At 50.3% G+C, this 26,083-nt stretch overlaps 1 protein-coding gene across 1 annotated transcript in view; it reads right to left on the reverse strand.

Annotated features, from left to right (window-relative positions):
- COL27A1 (collagen type XXVII alpha 1 chain) overlaps positions 1 to 26,083 on the reverse strand; it is a 1,232,768-nt gene that overhangs the window by 956,778 nt on the left and 249,907 nt on the right. The window contains exon 5 of the mRNA XM_078646681.1: positions 14,171 to 14,224. Within this exon, the coding sequence (XP_078502807.1) occupies positions 14,171 to 14,224 (54 nt within the window). The remainder of the gene's footprint in view (positions 1 to 14,170; positions 14,225 to 26,083) is intronic.

Here is a 26,083-nt window from a genome sequence, read left to right on the forward strand (position 1 = left end):
CCTGTATCGCTAGGCGTATTTCAAGGATCCTCCCTCTCCCCAACACTGTTCAACCTAGTTATGGAACCTCTCACTACGTTGCTACAGGCATCTAACGTGCACTTTCACATGTATGCCGACGACACCCAACTTTATCTCAAAATACAATCTCCCAAGGACATCATGCTTCTAAACACCACGATCAGAAACACCCAATCCTGGCTTGCTGAGAATCACCTCAAACTCAATGCTCTGAAGACCGAGTTCCTCCTGATCTCACCTCCCGCTAAAATATCCACGGCTCAAACATGGCTTAAGCACTTAACGGCTCTAAATGTACAGCCCATCGTAGTAGACTCAGCAAAATCTTTAGGCATAACACTTGACACCAATCTCAACATGCAGCAGCACATCAGCAAGGCAACCAAAGGAGCGAACTTCCAAATCAATACCCTGAGAAAACTTAAACCCTTCCTTCCTGCCAAAGACTTCCAAACTGCAGTACAATCTATAGTCATCCCGCACATAGAATACGGTAGCACCGCCCTCTGCGGGCTCCCCCTAACTACAACGGCACCCCTAAGAGCGTCCCTTAACGCCGCAGCGAGACTCGTCACCGGCTCAAAAAAACACTCGCATATCTCCCCGGACTTTAAATCACTGAACTGGCTACCTTTTGAAGCCAGAATACATCTGAAAATCGCATGCATGACACACAAGGCTGTTCACCTGAATTCACCCGCCTACCTCACTCAAAAGCTGACAATTTCGGGTGGCTCCCGAACTACTAGAAGCACAAACAATCTTTTGTTGAAACCTCGAAGATTTCGGAAGGAAAAAACGTATAAACGCTCCTTTTCAGGAATGGCACCCAGGATCTGGAACTCACTCCCTCCTGAAACAAGGCTCATCTCCTCCAACACACTTTTTAAGAAAGAAGTTAAAGCGATCCTCATGGCAAAATACACATGATCTACTATACCGTATCACTCATGAATCTGCTCTGTAAGACCTGCCCGACCCCCCTGGTCTATTGTACCACCCGTATTATCGAATTACTTGACTGTATACGCTCACTCTTTGTATTTTGTTATAATGTTTGACGCACCTGTTTGACTATGTATATTGTTATATTGTTGACGCACCTGGTTGACTTTGCACACTTTACCCACTCCACCTCAACGATCCCTACTTCTCTACTACTGTCGCACCTGTGGGACTATACATCCTGCACACACCCACCTCAACTTTGCCCACCTTTAAACTCTAAATATTTTAAACACACTTAAGCAAGTATATGCTCCTTATTATTGTACTTTATACTATTGACGCAATTGTTTGTCTATGCACAGTGTACCGACACTACCTCACCTGTGACCTACCTCATGTCCTTTGACCTACCTATGTAACTAGCACCTTGTACCTAACTACCTCAAATATTACTTTGTATATACACTTTATTACTTTGTATTTTTATCCCCATGCCCTTGTAAAGCGCTCTGATATCTGCAAAGATCTTGTTCGCGCTATTTAAACTTTCAAAATAAACAAGAGCTGTGCACTAAGAGTTCAATGGAGACTGTCTTAAAAGATAGGCTAGGTAAGACCCAAGGAGAGCATGGAATGAGCCTGAGGCAGTTGGAGACCAAGATTGAGCACATGAATGCACTTTTTGAGAAAAATGGTAGAGGTAGCACTAACAGAGGGAAAGACAGCTCCCATGAAAACAATAGAGGGACAAATAATCTTATTGGAAGTAGGATATTGCCAACTGAATCAGGTGCCCAAGGTAGTACCAACATTACTGTTGGAATGGATGGCTCGAACCATGGTGGGGAAAAGCAGTCTGAAAAAGAGAAGGAACTACTAGAAAATCAGATTACCCAAGGAAGTAGTAGTGCAGCCCCAATACTAGTTACAGGTACTAAAACTAGTCACCTCAACAAACAAATAGTACATAATCCCAAGGGAACAGATTTACTCCCGAATGAGGATGTATTAACTCTTCCTCCCGCATCCTGCCCCTACGTAATTGTACTGACTGGGGTACCGGTATTAATAAGAGATCAGAGAGAATCTTGGGTCAACCTTCGGAACAAAACAGTAGATTGGCTCATAAAATTCAAGCGGTTACACCCAGCCAATGCAGACGACATATTGATGGTTCGCAGAGTGGGATGGGTGGGAGATGGTCCAAAACGTTCTAGAGGAGACTGTGTGGTAATTAATTTTAGGCGGCCACAATTAGTTAGGAGAATACTAGACTGCCATGAGATGAACCGGCATTGTAGTACAGACATAGACGCATTTTCACAGGGCTACTTCTATAAACGATTCAAGGGAGGCATTGGTGGCGAATTAACTCCGTCAGTGGCATTATCAAACAGGTTTGCAGAATTATCCGCGTTGGATGATCTGGATTGACTGGGTGGCTGCAGTAATCGAAAAGGGCCGAAGATTAACTCCTCTGTTGAAACAAAGAATAAAGCAGAAATAGAGACATCCCTGGGGGTACTGGAGATAAGTAGTAATACAGGCGAGAACAAGGGGCTGGAACAAGGAATGATAGGAGTAAATATGAGCCCGAACCATGATCTCGAGTCTGGGTATCAAATGAGAAAATACTAAATGTAATAGAAGCAAGTATAGACAGGGGAGAAAATTCTAGCCCTAAAATAAAAATGATCTCCTGGAATATCGCAGCTCTTGCTAAGAACCTAGCAGATGGGCCATGGAATGAATATATAGATCAGGGTGATATAGTACTCCTTCAGGAGACCTGGCCCCTAAACTCCGCATAGACTAGGCTACAAAACTTACAGCATAAATGCCAGTCAGAGTGGCCGAGGCAGGCCATTTGGAGGGTTGGTTATATGGACAAGTATTACACTAGAAGTAGAAGTAATCCCTTTACATATTGACTCCCTAGACATATTGGGAGTAAAAATAATGACTCTAGAAAAAAGGGTTATTTATCTACTTAATGTCTATAATAGATCAAACAGCAGCAGTAAAGAATATTTAGTGATAGAACAACTGGGTACATTCCTTGACTCAATCGAGTCCGGGTCAAGCATAATTTGTGGTGGGGATTTTAATTGTAAATATGAACCCATGGTGGGAATGAATGATCTCTTTGAAGATCAAGAAACGGCATATAGAATTCCCAGTCTAGATCCCTCAGAGAAGTAAAATGTACGGTCGAGGCAGCCCAAATTATGGAAGTAATGGTGGGACTCGAATTACGGGCGTGTAATGGGCGCCTTCCGTCTGATAGACCCAGCGGTCCTACATTTTGTAGAGGCAATGTACATAGCCAGATAGACTACATTATAGCCTCTATGAATCTGTGGCACATCACCATAGACTTAATAATTGGTAATAGAATAGAGTGCGACCATTACCCTTTAGAACTTTTACTTGAATGCCATCCTTTTAAATCTACAGAGGCATTGGTGGAGGGGAATACCCAATTAATTGGAGAACTAAGTATAAGTAACAACAGGCGTGCACTGAAATGGCCTTACATACTGACTAAAGACGCCACCATGATAAACATATATAATACCTTCTCCAAAACTGTTAGCTCATTTGGTGAGTTAAGAAAAGGGGATGACGATGTGCTAAAACTGCACCATACTTTGGTAGAAGCCCTCCATCCATTGCTGACAAAGTTATATAAAAAGGATGAAGGAGGTAGTAGTAATCTAAATAAGATGGCCAACCCTTGGTTTAATAAAGATTGTAGAAGAGCAAAGCTGGAGTTAATCCAGACAATTAAAACAAAGAGCCCTAAAGAAATTAGCACAAGTAAGCATAAATACAAAAGGCTATTAGCAGAGTCAAAAAAAGCCTGGGACAATGATATATGGACGGATCTAATCATTGCTGCAAAATCTAAAGACCAGGTAGCCTTTTGGAGTCTATTTGCAAAGGGCAACAGGTAGGGGAAAAGCCCTAAGGATCTCTTCCTTGATGAGAAAACCTGGGTTGACCACTTTTCTAACCTCTACCAAAAAGTAGTAATGGCACACTTGCCCCAAGGAATGTCACAGAAGAAGAAATATCTATTGACACAGAATTGCTTTTTAGAGGAGTCAAAAAAAGCAATAGCAACTATTAAGCCAGGGAAGTCGCCTGGTCCGGATAAGATTCCAGGTGATCTGTTAAAACACGATCCAGAAGTCTGGAGCCCCTATGTTAACATCCTATGCAATTCAATAGCGGCTGGGACGCCGATCCCCGATACATAGAAAGGGGCAGAGATTGTGACTATTTTTAAATAAGGAGATCGCCACAACCCAGCTAATTATCGCCCTATCAGTTTAATTGATATTTTACAAAAAGTATATGATCGGCACATTTTAAATAGATTATTAGAGTGGATGGATGAGGAGGACATTTTACCAAAGTATCAAGCAGGGTTCAGACCAAAAACAAGTCCTGTTGACCAAGTTTTTAGGTTCTTGTGTATTTATTGGAAATATGTAGCATTTAGGGAGGGCAGCTTATATATAGCTTTTATAGACTTAAGAGCTGCATTTGACCTAGTTCTCCGACCCCAATTATGGGCCACACTAAAGGAAATCGGGGTACCATCAGAGTTATTAAGGCAACTAATTAGGCTACACACAGGGAACTATGCAATGCTAAGATGGGGACCAAAGGGAGAATTAACCGAACCAATCCCGGTGAGAAGAGGAGTTAGACAGGGGTGCGTATTGGCACCAACCCTCTTCTCACTCTATGTAAATGACATCCCCAAGTTTCTTTTAAATTGTAAGCATGACTCTCCACACCTTGGAGATGAAGCGGTTCCGGCCCTATTATTCGCCGATGACACCATTTTAATTTCACAAACCCCCAAAGGATTACAATGTCTGGTGGACGCTTTTAATAGCTACTGTATACATAAAGGTCTTGAAATAAATCCATCTAAAACCAAATACATGGCTCTGAACCCCCACAAGTCCTTTAAAAAAATCTTGTTTTAAATAACCAGCAACTAGAATATGTTGAAAGTTTTAATTATTTGGGAATTACTCTGGAAAGTAAAATGGCATGGAAGGGACAACTAGAAAAAAGTAGGATAACGCTGCTCCAGAGCTCGATCCCCATATTAAACAAGCATTTACAATGCAACGGTTTCGCCTTTGGAAAAGTTAGAGCTAATGGCATTGTAAATGACAACTTGACTTCCTTCCCTTTGCGTGCATTTCTCTGCCCTCATTTGTACCCCCTTATCATTACGATCTCCTAACCTGTCACGTTTTTAATGTTTTTGCCTTTTCTCTCCTTGCTCCCTGCCCTACCTTTCTCTGTTGCACTCTTATTTCTTGGCCATCTGTTCTCCCCACATGACTTCTGCTCTGACGATCCCTTCCAGTCTTCAAGCGCCCCCTTACCTCCTTCTGCTCTCATTTGACCTCCCATGAGCTCCCCAACATACTTTCTTCTAGGAACTGCTGCTTTGTGTGCCTTCCTATATACCTTTAGTCTCACAATTGTTGATTGGGTAAGTGTTCCATGTACCTGGGGATTCTCTCCTCCTCTCTGTGTCTGTTTATAGCTCGTTGCTTGTGCTTGCTGTCCTGCCCCCTCGTTCGTTGTGCTTGCTCCTCTGCCCTGCTATTGGCATTGTAAATGACAATGCCATTTATTTATGTTTAAAAAAACAAACATAAATAAAAATAATGTCATGAGCAATGCCAATAGCTCTAACTTTAAAAATGCAGAGACCATTGCATTGTAAATGCTTGTTTTTTTTCTTTTTGGCAAATCCACTAGTTCTCCTTTGGTGACCGAGTTATAGTTTGCATGACTATTTTGCAATTAATGGATTGTTAATGTCAGTGGGATTTTTAGGCTTTAATTCACAATCATAACTGCACCGTGCGTGTTTTTGTGCGTTTCCAGTTTTTTTTTTTCAAAACAGTTTTTGGTGCGATAACCTAACCATAACTTCACTTCAATAATTTTCATGAAACTTTACCAAAAATAGTTCATGTAACTAAAGTTAATTAAAAAAAAGGCTTATGCAAATTGATGAATACATATTGAAGGGGAGAGAAGGAATTCTAGAGCTGAGAAATAGGTTGTATTTGCCCTTCATATTCCCATAAGAGTATTTTGCCACACCATAGCTAAAAAACGCTTAAGTGAATGATTCCAAATTAGCACAGGCGCTAATTTTTTGTGTTCCTATATACATGAATAATTGGTTACCTCAATGAATATTCAGAATCGCTGGCCTTTGACCTACAGAGATTGTCGGGTATCGAATGTCAGATACAGTCTACTCTTCCACTGTCACTAACGACAGTTGCTGACCTCCATGTGCTTTTTCTCATATGTAGCAAATAAAAAAGATGCTGACCGTTGATACCATTTAGGCTGTAATCTTTAAGCTCTTTCATATATATAATACCTTAGCAACCAGCCCGCCTCTCTGATGGATTTTTGTTGGGGAAAGCTAATAAAATCCCCAGATTCAAATTTAGTTTTGTACTACTTTTGTCAATGCCAATCCGTCAGCTCGCCTTGAAGGCTTGGAAATAATGGATGGGAACTGAATGTTGTTACACCAGGATGTTTAGTGATGTCATCTGATGCCTCTTCCGGCATCGATACAAAGCCAGCGTACCACTAACAGCAGTCTGAAAGCTTTGAAGTTTCCGTATCCAGTGTGATCCTTGGGATTATTCTACAGGTAAGAAATCTGCAGGTAGACCGAGCATCCACCAGATAGGTCGTTACCACAGGCATGTAACTTTTTCTTCACATACTCACAATACACATGTTATAGGGGGGGTCTAGGGTAACCGCTGTGCACCTTACAAAGTATATTGAGAATAGTACTCCTAAATTGACAACAAATGTTTATACTGAACAAAATAGAACACATGTTGCAATGATTCCCATTTGCAACAAGAGTAGGAGGCCGAGTCTGCGAAGCTACTGACACTGCAGTGAGCCAGGCAGAGGAATAGGGAAGGAGCTGGGGCTGTCATGAGCCATACATAAATCGGGGGATCCAAACGACTGAAGTGCGCAGACCGCAGGCCTATGGTGTATATGTTGGAGGGTGGAAGCAAAATGTGAATAATGCAGAAACAGACCAATGGATGAAAGGAGCTATCCCAAAGGTCTTATAAGTACATTAAATATGAGAGGGTAGAGAAAGCACACGGACTACGGAGGGTAGGCAGAGCACATGGACAAGGAAGGGTGGGCAGGAGAGGGTAAAGAAAGCACACGGGCAACAGAGGGTGGGCAGAAGAGGGTAGGGAGAGCACGTGGACAACGGAGGGTGGGCAGGAGATGGAGGGGAGAGCACATGGACAACGAAGGGTGGGCAGGAGAGGGTAAAGAAAGCACACTGGCAAACAGGGTGGGCAGAAGAGGGCAGGGAGAGCACAAGGACAACGGAGGGTGGGCAGGGGAGGGTAAAGAAAGCACACTGGCAACAGAGGGTGGGCATGAGAGGGTAGGGAGAGCACATGGACAACGAAGGGTGGGCAGGAGAGGGTAAAGAAAGCACACTGGCAACAGAGGGTTGGCATGAGAGGGTAGGGAGAGCACATGGACAACGGAGGGTGGGCAGGAGAGGGTAAAGAAAGCACACTGGCAACAGAGGGTTGGCATGAGAGGGTAGGGAGAGCACATGGACAACGGAGGGTGGGCAGGAGAGGGTAAAGAAAGCACACGGGCAATAGAGGGTGGTCAGGAGAGAGTGGGGAGAGCACACGGACATCGGAGGGTGGGCAGGAGAGGGTAAAAAAAGCACACGTCAACAGAGGGTGGGCAGGAGAGGGTGGGGAGAGCACACGGACATCGGAGGGTGGGCAGGAGAGGGTAAAGAAAGCACACGGGCAATAGAGGGTGGGCAGGAGAGGGTGGGGAGAGCACACGGACATCGGAGGGTGGGCAGGAGAGGGTAAAGAAAGCACACGTCAACAAAGGGTGGGCAGGAGAGGGTATGGAGAGCACATGGACAATGGAGGGTGGGCAGGAGAGGGTAGGGAGAGCACACTGACAACGAAGGATGGGTAGGAGATGCTGGGTCAAGCAAAATGACAAAGGATGAAAGGCAGGAACAGAATGAGTGAGAAACACAGAGGGGGAGAAGTACACAAGGGAGCCAGCTGGAGGAAACACGCACTCTCATAAAGTGGTGCTTAAATAAAAAGAAAAAAGTACCACCTGAAATAGTGAGCCGTGGATGGACAGCAGTGCGTCCATAACGCTAAAGAAGAAAAAAAAAACAAAGAAATAAAGTAGAGGGAGGAAAACCTACCGAAGCTAAGAATTCCAAGCAAGCAAAGGAGAGTGACAATGAACCGAAGTAGAAATGGGCGGGCGCTAAATCCACTGTAAAGTACCAAAACGTCTGGCAACAGACAGAGGTGAGACATACGGTAATAAAAATAAAATGATGTACACAGTGGGCTTTGGATCCAGTCAGAGGAGTATTGGTCACTCATAAGCATGGGCGGATTTTGTGAATTGGCAATCCGCGAAATTGCGTATTTACGGATTCGCAATCCGCAAAATCCGCGAACTCTCGCGAATTTGCGGATTTTTTATTTTTTTTTGTGTTCGCAAGGATTTCTGCCAGTTCGCGAGGATTTTGTACCAGTTCGCAAACGCGAACTTACTTTTCGGGTGGCAACGGTCGCGAACATGTTGTTTCTACATCTGGTTCATCACAGCACCCTCTGTTTCACCACTGCCACCCTCTGTTTCACCACTGCCACCCTCTGGCTCACCCATGCCACCCTCTGGCTCACCCATGCCACCCTCTAGTTCATCACTGTAGATTATGGGTGGAAAAGCACACCTGCCCTGCCTCAACTGACATAAATGAATTAGGGGCTGATTAATGTGTTACTGAATTTGAACTTCCTGGCTGCAACCTGCTTCCTTATCTGTAATTGCTTTCTCTGAGCCTGCTGTGAGGGTCAGAGCAGGGTCATAGAATAGTTGCAAGTAGGCAACTGAACTCTGAAGGGGCCCCTCAGGAAGCACTACAGGGAATGGTTACTAATGATAAGATTGAACTTTTGCACCTGCTGAGTGCTTTCAGTTTTGCAAAAATCCAAATATCCAGCAGCATCCACAAAAAGTAATCCTTCCAGGCAGTACAGGGAATGGTTACTAATGATAAGATTGAACTTTTGCACTTGCTGAGTGCTTCCAGGTCAAGATCCAAATCAAAGTGACCAGCACATGAAGAAAGCACTGAGAGGAGCCTGCTGGACAGGAACAGGAAGTTAGAGACTGTGGGGCACTTCCTTCCTCCCACCCCCCCGCCCCAAAATGGACTCCTTGCAAAAAAAAGTGCAGGCAAATGTCAACCTGAGGAGTTATTCTGATAAAAATCATAATTTTCAAGGTTTATGCTGCCTGCTGGTGGATTTCTTGTGCGAAATTGCAAATTTTGCAATCTTGCAATTGCGAGATTGTCGCTGCCCGCCGCATCTACGTTTTCGCAAGTGTTTACTCCCGCGAAATTGTATAGTATTCTAGTTGGCAAGTGCGACCAAGCAAAAAAATACGCTTCGCACGGATTTACGAATTTTCGGTAAGTTCGCGAAAGTTCGCGGATTGCGAATTTACTGAAAATCCGCAATATCCGCGAGCGGAACGGATTTTACGCCCATGCTTAGTCACTCACCTCCTGGTACAGGACAGCGAGGGGGGGAGGGCGGGAACGGGGCACAGGACAGCGAGGGGGGGAGGGCGGGAACGGGGCACAGGACAGCGAGGGGGGAGGGCGGGAACGGGGCACAGGACAGCGAGGGGGGGGGCGGGAACAGCACACGGTGTTCAATTATTCTCCTGGCGATGTGATTACTGCCAAAAGAGTCCACTTCAACATAAGAAATTCAAGGCATAGTGCATTTAATCAAAAGTTTGCTAATCCTCTTAATAGCACCATGCCCTGCTCCCAATTAGATAAAAGCCATACAGAAGAAACCATTTAAACCTTTGCGTTTTCAGTGGCAATGTAAACCGAGTGCATTCCAGATGATTTCTTGTTAACTGCAGTCAAATAGTAAGCCTAAACTTGCTCTAAATAGTATGGCAACCACGTGCTTGGGCGATACAAGTCTGAATGCAACCCCCTGGGCACCAAAAACAAACAAGCAACGGAGAGTGAAAGGGGAGGGGGGGCGGAACGGACAGCGGGAGGGGGGCGGGAACGGGGCACAGGACAGCGAGGGGGGGAGGGCGGGAACGGGGCACAGGACAGCGAGGGGGGGAGGGCGGGAACGGGGCACAGGACAGCGAGGGGGGAGGGCGGGAACGGGGCACAGGACAGCGAGGGGGGGAGGGCGGGAACGGGGCACAGGACAGCGAGGGGGGGAGGGCGGGAACGGGGCACAGGACAGCGAGGGGGGGGAGGGCAGGAACGGGGCACAGGACAGCGAGGGGGGGGGCGGGAACGGGGCACAGGACAGCGAGGGGGGGGCGGGAACAGCACACGGTCAGCGGGAGGGGGGGCGGGAAGGCAAGGAAAAGGAAAAACAAGCACTCACCCACCTGGACTTCCTCCAACGTCGGTCGGCCGCAGAATGACAGCAACATGGCGCCGAAAAAAACAAAAACAACTCCGCCCACCACCGCATGACTACACAGAGGGAACGCCCAGGGAAAAAATCGAGGGAACGCCCCCGAATCTGGTCCGGCCTTGACGGACAGATCCGGCACCCAATGGCTAGCCTCCATTTATGGAGCTAGCCAATGAGAGCCGGGGGACGTTCCCGAAGTCCTTATTGTCAACAAAGGATTTCACCTGCGCCGAAAAGCTGCGCAGAGCGCAGCCTTCGGCAGGCGAAACCCAAAAAGCATAAAGCTAGTACTTCAAAGGCTGTTTCACCAGCTTTGGAAGTATATAAATTCAAAGCCCAATCGGCAGCACTTTACGGGGCTGAGATTTGGGGATCTCATTGTAAAAAGAACTTCGAGCGGGAAGAAAATAAATACTTTAGACAATTGTTAAAACTTCAAAACAGGACACCTTTGTTGCCAGTTATTATGGACTTGAATATCAAACGCACAGATCACTGTGCTGTATTAAGACCACTATTGTTCTGGATAAGGATCTGGGTGACCCCAGAACTAATCCATTATAAAGTTGACCTGGAGGAAATTACAAAGGTGAACAGACCAAGAGATATCCCATGGCTGAAACACGTAATGTCCTGGATGCAAAAATTAGGCCTGTCCCATTACTGGAGCGACCCTCAAAAACTTACGCCACTTTGCAAAAAGAACCTAAAATTGACTTATTGGAGTTATATAGCCAATAGCCTGCTGAACAGTGCTACTGTGGGTTCCTTATCTCTGAGGTTCTTAACTTTTAAAGATGTTGCTAAACGAGAACCTTTTTTAGATGAGATAGAACCACCACTGGCAAAATCGCTATTTCTACAGTTCAGGTATGGAATCTTGCAAATAGGCGCTAATACATCCAGCTGGAATAGAGAGAAAGGAAAAAAGGGAAGTGACCTTTGCCCCCTATGTACAAAGCTAGCAAGAGAAAATGATGTGCATATATTATTTTTCTGCGCAGCATATATTACTGCGAGGAAACGTTGGATTAAACCCCTTTGCAGGCTCTTAGGCACCAGGAGCTGTAGTAATGCTTTACGTATTTTAAGAACAGACTCTTCGCAAAAAATAGTTTTTGCTGTAAGCAGATTCTTATTTAATGTATTCTTGACAAAGAAGAGAGGGCGCTAAAGCTATAAAAGGAAAACAAGTAAACTGATTTGCCTCCCAGTCCATAACATAGGCCAAGATAAGCATTTGCACTTTCAAATGGTCAAGATTGTATGATTCATCCGTCCCATTTTGTATATTTTTGAATGATGTGAAGGTTTTAAATTTTGTAAATAGATGGCCAGCATGTTTTTTAATGTTATTTTAGGAATAGATAGGTTTTACGGCGAAGCTGAGGCTGTGGATTTTAAACTTTATTGTAGAATTAAGAACGATGCCCCGTCCTCTGTGTCCTACCCGCTTCTGATTACATGTGAAATTATGGAGGAAGTATTGAAAATGTAATGTTTTTTAAAAATTGTGGGGCATATTACCAAGGGCCATTATCGCCGCCTTAGCGGGACTTTTTCCCGCTAAAGCGGCGATAATTTTATCGCCCTATTACCTAGCTGTCGCTAACACCAGTTAGCGACAGCTAGTAGGAGATAGCGATCATCTTGGGGCCAGCTTTGCATGCCAGCGATATTTATCGCTAATGACATGCAAAGTGGGCGTGCCAAGATGTTAGCGACTGGAAACAGTCACTAATATCGCTATCTCCAATTATCAACAAAGCCTTACTTTTGGAAATATTCGCGCTAAGCAAATCAAAGGCAGATGAGCTTTTGACTGAAAGTTTGGCTCCGAGGTACTCAAAGGTCGAGAATTCTGCAGATTTTAAGATTGGAAGCTGTCATTCTTCGTTGTGAATGATAGCTCGTCCACCTCCTGTTCTCATAGGTCTGCCTTGCCTAATTATGCTGAATCCCGGTGGGATAACCAGGTCTAGAACGGAGGTTGAGAGGTCATTGAGCCAGGATTCAGTGAGGAAGGTGATGCATATTACATCATTAGGTATAGTTCCAGCGATCTCCGTAGGGTGTTGAACAGCTAATCACTGCTAGTATGTGATGTTTGAATGGTAGCGTATTGAGCAGGTGGTCTGGGCGAGTGGATGGTTGTAGGGATTCTATTTTTATCCACTATTACTGGGATTGAGGAGGGAGGCTTATCAGCCATAACCTGGTTCGATGAGTAGTAAGAATTGCTATAGCATTAGCCTCCAGGGCTGATACGGTGCGGAGAGCTCGGTGGGGTCTGTGGGACTGACAACCTAAGGGAGTAGAGGGCCGGAGATGCGTTCATAACCTGCGGGGTGTGATGATTTGAGTGTGCGTGCGGTTGGCTTGGTCAGGCTAGAGAGGTCTTGCCTAAGATGCATGATGTCAATGGTTAGGGCCTCAAGTTTTTATTCCATTCGTTTAAGGAATCTGGTGAGTGAATCATTGGTATTACTAGCTGTGGGAGTAGTACCTCTTGTAGCATCGTCATTTTGAAGTGTTGAGTTCATATGAACTTGTTTAGATACCTGAGATCTGGGATTGGGCTCAGTTTAAGTCTTGTTTTGGTACAAGGAAGTGTGTTGGGTAAATGCCGCTGTCTGCGTCCCTGGGGGGGGACCTTCTCTGTGGCTCATTTTGGAAGGAGCTCTCTGACTTCTCTTCACAGTTGTGTGAGTTCCTGTACCTTAAGTTTTTTACCCCTGGATGGATGTGTGGCAGTGGTTTGGTGAGTTCTATGCAGTAGCCATGTGTTATTATGTTTAAAATCAAATTGTCGGGGTTCGATTGAACTCCACTTCTGTAGGGACCCTCCACTTCTGCCCCCACTGGTTTTTTGTGGTCGGTATGAATGGTGCTTGCTTGTTGATCCTTCTCCCCTGGGAGGTTGGCCTCTTCCTCTTGACCTTCCTCAAAAGGGCTGCCTTGCTGGTTGTTGCCACTGATGGTGTGTCAGTTGTTGTGCTGCCTGATGAGTGAGGCTTTGCTGTGGTTGCTGGCATTGTTGTTCAGTTGGAAAGGCCGATAAAGTGACCCTACGGGGGTCCATAGGGAATTGCAGCGCCGGCCCTACGAGGAGCAACTGCCCGATGATGAAGCATGACACCCCTTGGGGTATCTGGGGGCATTAGAGGACGAAAAGTGTATTTTCCCCTCACCTGTGGGTACCCCTTACCTAAGTTTTATTTTTCCTTTTTCCTTTTTTGTTCACTTTTCTTTTCCATGTTAAATGCACGGGTGACTTTATGCACCCTTAAGCATGGGTGACTTTTACTCCCTGCTATAGGAACAGTGTGCTCCTCTTAGTTTAAAATGTATGCATTAGGAGCGTGGACATTGGACCTGAAATGACTCTTAGGTCCCCCCTCTCTTTGTGATATATGAAGAAAGAGGGCACAGGAGCACCGTCAGATCCGCACTGCTCCCTGCAGCCCCCAGTACCCATGCACAGGTACCTACCACACAGTCCCCAAAGTTGGGTTCCTTCACAGTCTTACACATCCAGAAACCCTTCCTCTGCACTCACTCCTCTCGTCCTCACTCACTGTTGGCGCTGAAGCGGGAAAAAGGAACATTGTGCTTACCTTAGGACCAGGTGGTCCAGGGCGGCCAGGGTTTCCATGGGGACCAGGGGGACCCTAAAAAAATGGAAAGACGTTAATATACTGTTATTATCGACAATTATATTATTACACTACTAAGAGACATTTTAATTTAAAAAATCAAGGCAGATTAAAGGCAAATCATGGCCACGGTGCTTGCACTGTTATGTGCAGATTAAGCACCGCTGGTGACAATCATGAGGCAACCAGGGATTGCCGAGCAGGGCCGGGTGTGGAGGTGCCTGCTCTGGCAGTGTTAGGGGGATTCCTAGCAGTGACAGATGTGGCCCTGCCTGCTCTGCAGATCATGGAGGGCTCAAATGCCAATATTGATTGATGCTCTTTTTTAGCTGGTTGGATTTTATGAAGAATGTTGAGGCAAAGACTAATTGTTCAGATTTTGTTTTCTCTTTTTTGGTTAATAGTTCCTCACGTGGTGTCCACCCCACTCTCTTCACTGGCCGTTTAAGCAATGTTTTTGGGTATCCACGATCCTTTAATTTGTGTACCAAGTTGTATGCATGGTACTGATAATCTGTTTTTTGTACAATTTCTTGTTATCCTCAAAAATTGGCCGTAGGGGAAATCATCTCTTTAACTGCGAGGATGATGACTGGCATAGTGCAAGCTTTATTCCTATGTGTAGGTTTGGTGTCGAGGGTCGTGTTTAGTACTCCTTCAAATGAATAAACTTCGATATCTAGAAATGTGGTACGAGTCGCATTGTGGTGTGTGCTGAATTTGAAGTCTGGTGACCTGTCATTAAGCCAGCAGTGACATTTCTTAAGCCTCTCTTCTTCTCCAGTCCATACAAAAAATATGTTGTCATTAAATCTTACACAGTTGGATGCAAACAACTTGGTACACAAAAGCAGACAATCAATCAAAATTGGCTTATGATCACAAGCGGGGATGACTCTTTCAAACAAGCATTGGCATACCCGATAGGTCTCGCCTTTGGGACCTTATAAGTGTTTAGTTATCAAGCACAATATCCTTGGTGCAACAACATTAAGTGTTGCATGGCTAAGCACTTATAAGGTCCCAAAGGCGAGACCTATTGTCTATGCCAATGCTTGTTTTGAGTGAGTGGCTCGTACAGGTATGCCACTGTGAGGTAGAGATGCTGCAAGTGCTTTTACAGGAGCCCCTGTGACATTGGGCCTCTTCAAAATGTATCTTGGGTCTGGTGCAATACTTCTAGCCCCTATTCCCGTCTTCTCGTACCCAATGCATCCCTAAATGTCCCATGTAGAGCCGGGGTTGACACTCCTATTACCCCTACCCTCCAGTGACACTTTACATGTCATGGGTGGTGAGGGTGGTGGACGTGGTGGCGGTGGTGGATGTGGTGGTAGTGGACATGGTGGTGGTGGTGTGGGACGTGGTGGTGGTGGTGGTGGACATGGTGGTGGTGGTGGACGTGGTGGTGGTGGACGTTGTGGTGAACATGGTGGTGGATGTGGTGGTGGTGGATGTGGTAGTGGTGGACATGGTAGTGGTGGATGTGGCACTGTACGTGGTGGTGGAGGACGTGGTGCTGGTGGTGGACGTGGTGGTGGTCATGGTGGTCAACATGGATGTGGTGGTGGTGGACATGGAAGTGGTGGAAGTGGTGGTGGTGGACGTGGTGGTGGACATGTTGGTGATGGACGTGTTGGTGGCAGATGTGGTGATTGGACGTGCTGGTGGTGGACGTTGTGATGATGGACATGGTGGTGGTAGACGTGGTGGTGGACATGGTGGTAGATGTGGTGGTGGTGGACATGGTGGTGGTGGATGTGGTGGTGGTGGTGGTAGTGGATGTGGTGGTGGTGGTGGTAGTGGACGTGGTGGTGGTGGATGTGGTGGTGTTGGTGGTGGATGTGGTGGTGGTGGATATGGTGGTGGTGGTGGATGTGTTTGTGGTGGATGTGTTGGTGGTGAATGCGGTGGTGGTGGTGGACATGGTGGTAGTGGACGTGGTGGTGGTGGACGTGGTGGTGGTGGACGTGGTGGTAATGGACGTGGTGGTGACGGACGTGGTGGTGGTGGACGTGGTGGTGGTGGACGTGGTGTTGGTGGACATGGTGGTGGTGGTGGATGTGGCAGTGGTGGTGGATGTGGTGGTGGTGGACATGGTAGTGGAGGACGTGGTGGTGGACATGGTGGTGATGGTGAACATGGTGGTGGTGGATGTGGTGGTGGTGGATGTGGTGGTGGTGGACATAGTGGTGGACTTGGTGGTGGTCATGGTAGTTAACGTGGATGTGATGGTGGTAGTGGACATGGTGGTGGACGTTGTGGTGGTGGACATGGTGGAGGGTGTGGTGGAGGTGGATATAGTGGTGGTGGACGTGGTGGTGGACATGTTGGTGGTGGATGTGGTGGTGGTGGTGGACATGGTGGTGGACGTGGTGGTGGTGGACATGGTGGTGGTGGATGTGGTGGTGGTGGACATGGAAGTGGTGGAAGTGGTGGTGGTGGACGTGGTGGTGGACATGTTGGTGATGGACGTGTTGGTGGCAGATGTGGTGATTGGACGTGCTGGTGGTGGACGTTGTGATGATGGACATGGTGGTGGTAGACGTGGTGGTGGACATGGTGGTAGATGTGGTGGTGGTGGACATGGTGGTGCTGGATGTGGTGGTGGTGGTGGTAGTGGCTGTGGTGGTGGTGGTGGTAGTGGACGTGGTGGTGGTGGATGTGGTGGTGTTGGTGGTGGATGTGGTGGTGGTGGATATGGTGGTGGTGGTGGATGTGTTTGTGGTGGATGTGTTGGTGGTGAATGTGGTGGTGGTGGTGGACATGGTGGTAGTGGACGTGGTGGTGGTGGACGTGGTGGTGGTGGACGTGGTGGTAATGGACGTGGTGGTGACGGACGTGGTGGTGGTGGACGTGGTGGTGGTGGACGTGGTGTTGGTGGACATGGTGGTGGTGGTGGATGTGGCAGTGGTGGTGGATGTGGTGGTGGTGGACATGGTAGTGGAGGACGTGGTGGTGGACATGGTGGTGATGGTGAACATGGTGGTGGTGGATGTGGTGGTGGTGGATGTGGTGGTGGTGGACATAGTGGTGGACTTGGTGGTGGTCATGGTAGTTAACGTGGATGTGATGGTGGTAGTGGACATGGTGGTGGACGTTGTGGTGGTGGACATGGTGGAGGGTGTGTTGGTGGTGGATATAGTGGTGGTGGACGTGGTGGTGGACATGTTGGTGGTGGATGTGGTGGTGGTGGTGGACATGGTGGTGGACGTGGTGGTGGTGGACATGGTGGTGGTGGATGTGGTGGTGGTGGACGTGGTGGTGGTGGACATGGTAGTGGTGGTGGATGTGGTGGTGGTGGACATGGTGGTGGAGGATGTGGTAGTGGACATGGTGGTGTTGGACGTGGTGATAGTGGACATGGTGGTGGTGGACATGGTGGTGGTGGACGTGGTCCTGGTGGTGGTCATGTTGGGTAACGTGGATGTGGTGGTGGACGTGGTGGTGGACATGTTGGTGATAGATGCGGTGGTGATGGACGTGGTGGATGCTGTGATTGTGGTGGACATGGTGGTGGTAGACGTGGTGGTGGACGTGGTGGTAGACGTGGTGGTGGTGGACAGGGTGGTGGTGGTGGTGGTGGTGGACATGGTGGTGGTTGTTGATGTGGTGGTGGTGGAAGTGGTGGTGTTGGTGGTGGACGTGGTGGTGGCGGACGAGGTGGTGGACGTGGTAGTGGTGGGTATGGTGGTGGACGTATTTGTGGTAAACACTGTGGTGGTGGATGTGGTGGTGGACATGGTGATGATGGACATGGTGGTGGTGTATGTGGTGGTGGTGGACGTGGTGGAAATGGTGGTGGTGGATGTGGTGGTGGTGGACGTATTTGTCATGGACATGCTGGTGGTGGATGTGGTGGTGATGGTGGACATGATGGTGGTGGACATGGTGGTGTTGGACGTGGTGGTGGTGGATGTGGTGATGATGGACGTGGTGGATGTGGTGGTGGTGGACATGGTGTGGTGGACGTGGTGGTGGTCTACATGGTGGAGGTGGACATGGTGGTGGTGGTGGACATGGCGGTGGTGGTGGATGTGGTGGTGGTGGACATGGTGGTGGTGGTGGTTGTGGACTTGGTGGTGGACGTGGTGGTGGATGTGGTGGTGGTGGATGTAATGTTGGAGGTGGGCATCGTGGTGGTGGATGTGGTGGTGGTGGACGTGGTGGTGGTTTTGGATGTGGTGGTGGTGGATGTGATGCTGGTGGTGGTGGACCTTGTGGCGTGGATGTGGTGGTGGTGGCTTTGATGGTAGTGGATGTGGTGGTGGACATGGTGGTGGACGTTGTGGTGGTGGACATGCTGGTGGTGGTGGTGGTTGTGGACTTGGTGGTGGACGTGGTGGTGGATGTGGTGGTGGTGGATGTAATGTTGGAGGTGGGCATCGTGGTGGTGGATGTGGTGGTGGTGGACGTGGTGGTGGTTTTGGATGTGGTGGTGGTGGATGTGATGGTGGTGGTGGTGGACCTTGTGGCGTGGATGTGGTGGTGGTGGCTTTGATGGTAGTGGATGTGGTGGTGGTGGAAGTGGTGGTGGTGCTGTTGGTGGACGTGGTGGTGGACGTGGTGGTGGTAGGCCTGGAGGTGGTGAACATGGTGGTGGTGGATGTGGTAGTGGTGGACCTGGTGGTGGTGGACATGGTGGTGGACGTTGTGGTGGATGTGGTGGTGGACATGGTGGTGGTGGTGGATATGGTGGTGGTGGACTTGGTGGTAGACGTGGTGGTGGTGATGGTGGATGTGCTGGTGGACATGGTGGTGGTTGACTTAGTGGTGTGGACATGGCAGTGGTGGATATGGTGGTGGTGGTGGTAGTGGACATGGTGGTGGTGGACGTGGTGGTGGATGTGGTGGTTGTGATGGATGTGGTGGACATGGTAGTGGAGGACGTGGTGGTGGAGGATGTGGTGCTGTGGTGGACGTGGGGTGGTCATGGTGGTTAACATGGATGTGATGGTGGTGAACATGGTGGTTGTTGGAAGTGGGGTGGTGGATGTGGTGGTGGACATGTTGGTGATGGATGTGTTGGTGGCGGATGTGGTGTGACGTGGTGGTGGTGGACGTTGTGATGGTGGACATGGTGATAGACGTGGTGGTGGACATGGTGGTAGATGTGATGGTGGTGGACGTGGTGGTGGTGGATGTGGTGGTGGTAGTGGACATGGGGGTGGTGGATGTGGTGGTGTTGGTGGTGGACATGGTGGTGGTGGATGTGGTGGTGGTGGATATGGTGGTGGTGGTGGATGTGTTTGTGGTGGATGTGTTGGTGGTGAATGCGGTGGTGGTGCTGGACATGGTGGTAGTGGACGTGGTGGTGGTGGACGTGGTGGTGGTGGACGTGGTGGTGATGGATGTGGTGGTGATGGACGTGGTGGTGGTGGACGTGGTGGTGGTGGATGTGGTGGTGGTGGTGGACATGGTGGTGGTGGACGTGGCAGTGGTGGTGGATGTGGTGGTGGTGGACATGGTGGTGGACATGGTTGTGATGGTGAACGTGGTGGTGGTGGATGTGGTGGTTGTGGATGTGGTGGTGGTGGACATAGTAGTGGACTTGGTGGTGGTCATGGTAGTTAACGTGGATGTGATGGTGGTAGTGGACGTGGTGGTGGATGTTGTGGTGGTGGACATGGTAGAGGGTGTGGTGGTGGTGGATATAGTGGTGGTGGACGTGGTGGTGGACATGGTGGTGGATGTGGTGGTGGTGGTGGACATGGTGATGATGATGTGGTGGTGGTGGACATGGTAGTGGTGGATGTGGTGGTGGTGGACGTGGTGGTGGTGGACATGGTAGTGGTGGAGACGTGGTGGTGGTGGACATGGTGGTGGAGGACATGGTGGTGGACATGGTGGATGTGGTGGTGGTGGATGTGGTGGTGGACATGGTGGTGGTGGACGTGGTGATAGTGGACATGGTGGTGGTGGATGTGGTAGTGGTGGACGTGGTCCTGGTGGTGGTCATGTTGGGTAACCTGGATGTGGTGGTGGACGTGGTGGTGGACATGTTGGTGATAGACGCTGTGGTGATGGACGTGGTGGATGTTGTAATTGTGGTGGACATGGTGGTGGTAGATGTGGTGGTGGACGTGGTGGAAGACGTGGTGGTGGTGGACATGGTGGTGGTGGTGGTGGTTGTGGACATGTTGGTGGTTGTGGATTTGGTGGTGGTGGATGTGGTGGTGTTGGGTATGGTGGTGGACGTATTTGTGGTAAACACGGTGGTGGTGGATGTGGTGGTGGACATGGTGATGATGGACATGGTGGTGGTGTATGTGGTGGTGGTGGACGTGGTGGACAGGGTGGTGATGGACGTGGTGGTGTTGGTGGTGGACGTGGTGGTGGTGGTGGATGTGGTAGTGGTGGGTATGGTGGTGGACGTATTTGTGGTAAACACGGTGGTGGTGGATGTGGTGGTGGACATGGTGATGATGGACATGGTGGTGGTGTATGTGGTGGTGGTGGACGTGGTGGACAGGGTGGTGATGGACGTGGTGGTGGTGGATGTGGTGGTGGTGGATGTATGTGTCGTAGACATGCTGGTGGTGGATGTGGTGGTGGACATGGTGGTGATGGACATGGTGGTGTTGGACGTGGTGGTGGATGTGGTGGTGATGGACATGGTGGATGTGGTGGTGGTGGACATGGTGTGGTGGACGTGGTGGTGGTCTACATGGTGGAGGTGGACATGGTGGTGGTGGTGGACATGGTGGTGGTGGTGGATGTGGTGATGGTGGACATGGTGGTGGATGTGGTGGTAGTGGAGTGGTGGTGGTGGATGTTGTTTGGGTTGGTGGACGTGGTGGTGGTGGACATGGTGGTGGTGGTGGTGGTGGTGGTGGTGGCGGTGTTCATGGAGGTTAACTTGGATGTGGTGGTGGTAGTGGACATGGTGGTGGACGTTGTGGTGGTGGATGTGGTGGTGGACGTAGTGGTGTTGGACTTGGTGGTGGACGTGTTGGTGGTGGACATGTTGGTGGTGGACATGGTGGTGGTGGACATGGTGGTGGTGGATGTGGTGATGATGGTGGACATGGTGGTGGTGGACCTGTTGGTGGATGTGGTGGTGGATGTGGTGGTGGACGTGGTGGTAGTGGATGTGGTGGTTGTGGAAGTGGTGGTGTTGGTGGTGGACATGGGGTTGGTGGACGTGGTGGTGGTGATGGACATGGTGGTGGTGTGCGCGGTGGTGGTGGATGTGGTGGTGGTGGACATGGTGGAAGTGGTGGTGGTGGACATGGATGTGGTGGTGGACCTGGTGGTGGATGTTGTGGTGGTGGACATGGTGGTGGTGGACATGGTGGTGGTGGTTGTGGACTTGGTGGTGGACATGGTGGTGGATGTGGTAGTGGTGGATGTAACGGTGGAGGTGGGCATGGTGGTGGTGGATGTGGTGGTGGTGGTCGTGGTGGTGGTTTTGGATGTGGTGGACGTGATGGTGGTGGTGGTGGACCTTGTGGTGTGGATGTGGTGGCTGTGATGGTGGTGGATGTGGGGGTGGTGGAAGTGGTGGTGGTGATGGTGGTGGACGTGGTGGTGGATGTGGTGGTGGTAGGCGTGGAGGTGGTGAACATGGTGGTGGTGGATGTGGTAGTGGTGGACCTGGTGGTGGTGGACATGGTGGTGGACATTGTGGTGGATGTGGTGGTGGACATGGTGGTGGTGGTAGACGTGGTGGTGGTGGATGTGCTGGTGGACATGGTGGTGGTTGACTTGGTGGTGTGGACATGGCAGTGGTGGATATGGTGGTGGTGGTAGTGGACATGGTGGTGGTGGACGTGGTGGTGGATGTGGTGGTGTATGTGGTGGTTGTGATGGATGTGGTGGACATCGTAGTGGAGGACGTGGTGGTGGTGGACGTGGTGGTGGTCATGGTGGTGGATATGGTGGGGTATGTGGTGGTGGTGGACATGGTTGTGGTGGATGTGGTGATGGTGGACATGGTGGTGGACATGGTGGTAGTGGACGTGGTGGTGGTGGACGTGGTGGTGGTGGACGTGGTGGTGATGGACGTGGTGGTGATGTACGTGGTGGAGGTGGACGTGGTGGTGGTGGTGGACATGGTGGTGGTGGTGGACGTGGCAGTGGTGGTGGATGTGGTGGTGGTGGACATGGTGGTGGACATGGTTGTGATGGTGAACATGGTGGTGGTGGATGTGGTGGTGGTGCATGTGGTGGTGGTGGTGGATGTGGTGGTGGTGGACATAGTAGTGGACTTGGTGGTGGTCATGGTAGTTAACGTGGATGTGATGGTGGTAGTGGACGTGGTGGTGGATGTTGTGGTGGTGGACATGGTGGAGGGTGTGGTGGTGGTGGATATAGTGGTGGTGGACGTGGTGGTGGACATGTTGGTGGTGGACATGGTGATGGATGTGGTGGTGGTGGACATGGTGGTGGTGGATGTGGTGGTGGTGGACGTGGTGGTGGTGGACATGGTAGTGGTGGAGACGTGGTGGTGGTGGACATGGTGGTGGAGGACATGGTGGTGGACATGATGGATGGGTGGATGTGGTGGTGGTAGATGTGGTGGTGGACATGGTGGTGGTGGATGTGGTGATAGTGGACATGGTGGTGGTGGACGTGGTAGTGGTGGACGTGGTCCTGGTGGTGGTCATGTTGGGTAACCTGGATGTGGTGGTGGACGTGGTGGTGGACATGTTGGTGATAGACGCTGTGGTGATGGACATGGTGGATGTTGTAATTGTGGTGGACATGGTGGTGGTAGATGTGGTGGTGGACGTGGTGGAAGACGTGGTGGTGGTGGACATGGTGGTGGTGGTGGTGGTTGTGGACATGTTGGTGGTTGTGGATATGGTGGTGGTGGATGTGGTGGTGTTGGTGGTGGACGTGGTGGTGGTGGTGGACGTGGTAGTGATGGGTATGGTGGTGGATGTATTTGTGGTAAACACGGTGGTGGTGGATGTGGTGGTGGACATGGTGATAATGGACATGGTGGTGGTGTACGTGGTGGTAGTGGACGTGGTGGACATGGTGGTGATGGACGTGGTGGTGGTGGATGTGGTGGTGGTGGATGTATTTGTCGTAGACATGCTGGTGGTGGATGTGGTGGTGGACATGGTGGTGATGGACATGGTGGTGTTGGACGTGGTGGTGGATGTGGTGGTGATGGACATGGTGGATGTGGTGGTGGTGGACATGGTGTGGTGGACGTGGTGGTGGTCTACATGGTGGAGGTGGACATGGTGGTGGTGGTGGACATGGCGGTGGTGGTGGATGTGGTGATGGTGGACATGGTGGTGGATGTGGTGGTAGTGGAGTGGTGGTGGTGGATGTTGTTTGGGTTGGTGGATGTGGTGGTGGTGGACATGGTGGTGGTGGTGGTGGTGGCGGTGTTCATGGAGGTTAACTTGGATGTGGTGGTGGTAGTGGACATGGTGGTGGACGTTGTGGTGGTGGATGTGGTGGTGGACATAGTGGTGTTGGACTTGGTGGTGGACGTGTTGGTGGTGGACATGTTGGTGGTGGACATGGTGGTGGTGGACATGGTGGTGGTGGACATGGTGGTGGTGGATGTGGTGATGATGGTGGACATGGTGGTGGTGAACCTGTTGGTGGATGTGGTGGTGGACGTGGTGGTGGTGGTAGTGGATGTGGTGGTTGTGAAAGTGGTGGTGTTGGTGGTGGACGTGGGGTTGGTGGACGTTGTGGTGGTGATGGACATGGTGGTGGTGTGCGCGGTGGTGGTGGATGTGGTGGTGGTGGACATGGTGGAAGTGGTGGTGGTGGACATGGATGTGGTGGTGGACATGGTGGTGGATGTTGTGGTGGTGGACATGGTGGTGGTGGACATGGTGGTGGTGGTGGTTGTGGACTTGGTGGTGGACGTGGTGGTGGATGTGGTAGTGGTGGATGTAACGGTGGAGGTGGGCATGGTGGTGGTGGATGTGGTGGTGGTGGTCGTGGTGGTGGTTTTGGATGTGGTGGTGGTGGACGTGATGGTGGTGGTGGTGGACCTTGTGGCGTGGATGTGGTGGCTGTGATGGTGGTGGATGTGGTGGTGGTGGAAGTGGTGGTGGTGATGGTGGTGGACGTGGTGGTGGATGTGGTGGTGGTAGGTGTGGAGGTGGTGAACATGGTGGTGGTGGATGTGGTAGTGGTGGACCTGGTGGTGGTGGACATGGTGGTGGACATTGTGGTGGATGTGGTGGTGGACATGGTGGTGGTGGTAGACGTGGTGGTGGTGATGGTGCATGTGCTGGTGGACATGGTGGTGGTTGACTTGGTGGTGTGGACATGGCAGTGGTGGATATGGTGGTGGTGGTAGTGGACATGGTGGTGGTGGACGTGGTGGTGGATGTGGTGGTGTATGTGGTGGTTGTGATGGATGTGGTGGACATGGTAGTGGAGGACGTGGTGGTGGTGGATGTGGTGGTGGATGTGGTAGTGGTGGTAGTCGTGGTAGTGGACATGGTGGTGGTAGCGGACGTGGTGGACGTGGTGGTGACAGATGTGGTGGTGGTGGACGTGGTGGTGGTCATGGTGGTGGATATGGTGGGGTATGTGGTGGTGGTGGACATGGTTGTGGTGGATGTGGTGATGGTGGACATGGTGGTGGACATGGTGGTGCAGGACGTGGTGGTGCTTGACGTGGTGGATGTGGTGATAGTGGTGTTGGACGTGCTGGAGGTGGATGTGGTGGTGGTAGACGTGGTGGTGGTGGACGTGGTGGTGGAGGACGTGGTGGACATGGTGGTGGTGGACTTTGTAGTGAACATGGTGGTGGATGTGGTGGTGGTGGATGTGGTAGTGGTGGACATGGTAGTGGTGGACGTGGTGGTGGACATTGTGGTGGATGTGGTGGTGGACATGGTGGTGGTGGTAGACGTGGTGGTGGTGATGGTGGATGTGCTGGTGGACATGGTGGTGGTTGACTTGGTGGTGTGGACATGGCAGTGGTGGATATGGTGGTGGTGGTAGTGGACATGGTGGTGGTGGACGTGGTGGTGGATGTGGTGGTGGATGTGGTGGTTTTGATGGATGTGGTGGACATGGTAGTGGAGGACGTGGTGGTGGTGGACGTGGTGGTGGACGTGGTGGTGGATGTGGTAGTGGTGGTAGTCGTGGTAGTGGACATGGTGGTGGTAGCGGACGTGGTGGATGTGGTGGTGAGAGATGTGGTGGTGGTGGACCTGGTGCTGGTCATGGTGGTGGATATGGTGGGGTATGTGGTGGACATGGTTGTGGTGGATGTGGTGATGGTGGACATGGTGGTGGACATGGTGGTGCAGGACGTGGTGGTGCTTGACGTGGTGGATGTGGTGATAGTGGTGTTGGACGTGCTGGAGGTGGATGTGGTGGTGGTAGACGTGGTGGTGGTGGACATGGTGGTTGTGGACGTGGTGGTGGATGTATTGGTGGTGAACATGGTGGTGGTCAAGGTGGTGGTGGACATGGTGATGGTGGACGTGGTGGTGGACGTGGTGGTGGTGGACATGGTGGTGGAGGACGTGGTGGACATGGTGGTGGTGGACGTTGTAGTGAACATGGTGGTGGATGTGGTGGTGGTGGATGTGGTAGTGGTGGACATGGTAGTGGTGGACGTGGCAGTGAATGTGGTGGTGTAGCGTGGTGCTGTGGTGGACGTGGTGGTGGTCAACATGGATGTGGTGGACATGGTGGTGGTGTACGTGGTGGTGGACATGTTGGTGATGGACGTGTTGGTGGCGGATGTGGTGATTAGACGTGGTGGTGGTGGACGTTGTGATGGTGGACATGGTGGTGGTAGACGTGGTGGTATACATGGTGGTAGATGTGGTGGTGGTGGACGTGGTGGTGGTGGATGTGGTGGTAGTAGTGGACATGGTGGTGGTGGATGTGGTGGTGTTGGTGGTGGATGTGGTGGTGGATGTGGTGCTGGTG

The sequence above is a fragment of the Lissotriton helveticus genome, chromosome 5_2 (genome assembly GCF_964261635.1).
Source record: "Lissotriton helveticus chromosome 5_2, aLisHel1.1, whole genome shotgun sequence".
NCBI lineage: Eukaryota > Metazoa > Chordata > Amphibia > Caudata > Salamandridae > Lissotriton > Lissotriton helveticus.